This window comes from Condylura cristata, unplaced genomic scaffold (assembly GCF_000260355.1).
Source record: "Condylura cristata isolate star-nosed mole 26May11 unplaced genomic scaffold, ConCri1.0 scaffold00025, whole genome shotgun sequence".
NCBI lineage: Eukaryota > Metazoa > Chordata > Mammalia > Eulipotyphla > Talpidae > Condylura > Condylura cristata.
The window spans coordinates 7055453-7056271 of record NW_004567126.1 but is presented as its reverse complement, the minus strand read 5'-3'; the positions used below and the strand labels follow the sequence as shown (position 1 = coordinate 7056271).

General features: G+C 56.3%; 1 protein-coding gene across 1 annotated transcript in view; it reads left to right on the top strand.

Annotated features, from left to right (window-relative positions):
• The window catches only part of GLB1L3 (galactosidase, beta 1-like 3), a 26683-nt gene that overhangs the window by 10092 nt on the left and 15772 nt on the right, over window positions 1-819 (top strand). The window contains exon 4 of the mRNA XM_012729496.1: window positions 62-157. Coding sequence (XP_012584950.1) covers window positions 62-157 — 96 coding nt within the window. The remainder of the gene's footprint in view (window positions 1-61; window positions 158-819) is intronic.

Below are 819 nucleotides of genomic sequence, written 5' to 3'. Positions count from 1 at the left end.
CTGGGCTGTTTCCCGCCCTCCTCTCCCGAGTCCTGAGGGCTGCTGACATGGACCTTCCTAGGGCCTTTGTCCTGATGGCTGCAGAGATCGGGCTGTGGGTGATTCTGCGTCCTGGGCCCTACATCTGCAGCGAGATCGACCTTGGGGGCCTGCCCAGGTGAGTGGAGAGTGGAGCTGAATCCAGAGTTGTGGCGGCAGTAAGTATTTTCCTCATTTAAAGATAGAACACCACCTAATAGCAGCAAGCATGGCCCCGTGTCTTGTAGTGCTTTGCACGCTTTATGCATCAAAAGCGCTTAGGAGGCGCTTTCAGTTCCTGCAAGGAGGCAGGTCTGCAGGACTAGCTACATCACCAGCAGCTGCAGCGGGGCTGTGGCGAAGCAAAGATGAGGTTGGGATCCTCATTTCACAGGCCAGGGACCTGAGACGATGGTCCTGGAGCATGAGGCACCAGGCCAAGGCTGGTTGGGGGGCGCGGGGTGGGGGGAAGTGCAAGGGAGCAGTTTGAGGTTGACCACACTCTTCCTTCTCCACAGAGGAGCTATCGCCTCCCACCTCTGTTCTCTTCTTTCGAGAAGACTTGGGAGAGAAGATTCCATGCTAGAAGGGGGAGATCTGGGCTTGTTCTGCTGAGTTGGGAGTTGTTCTATTTTATCCTAGTTTATTTTGAGAGGCGACTTCCCTGCAACGCTAAGCGCCCCAGTGCCCCTTCTCTCGTTTCTCTGCCTTGTTTTCTCGTCTGTGAAGCTGGCCCTCAGTCCCTACCGCTAAGGATCAGGGCAAGCTTCCTGGCAGCTGGTGGGACCTCTGTTGGTCCCC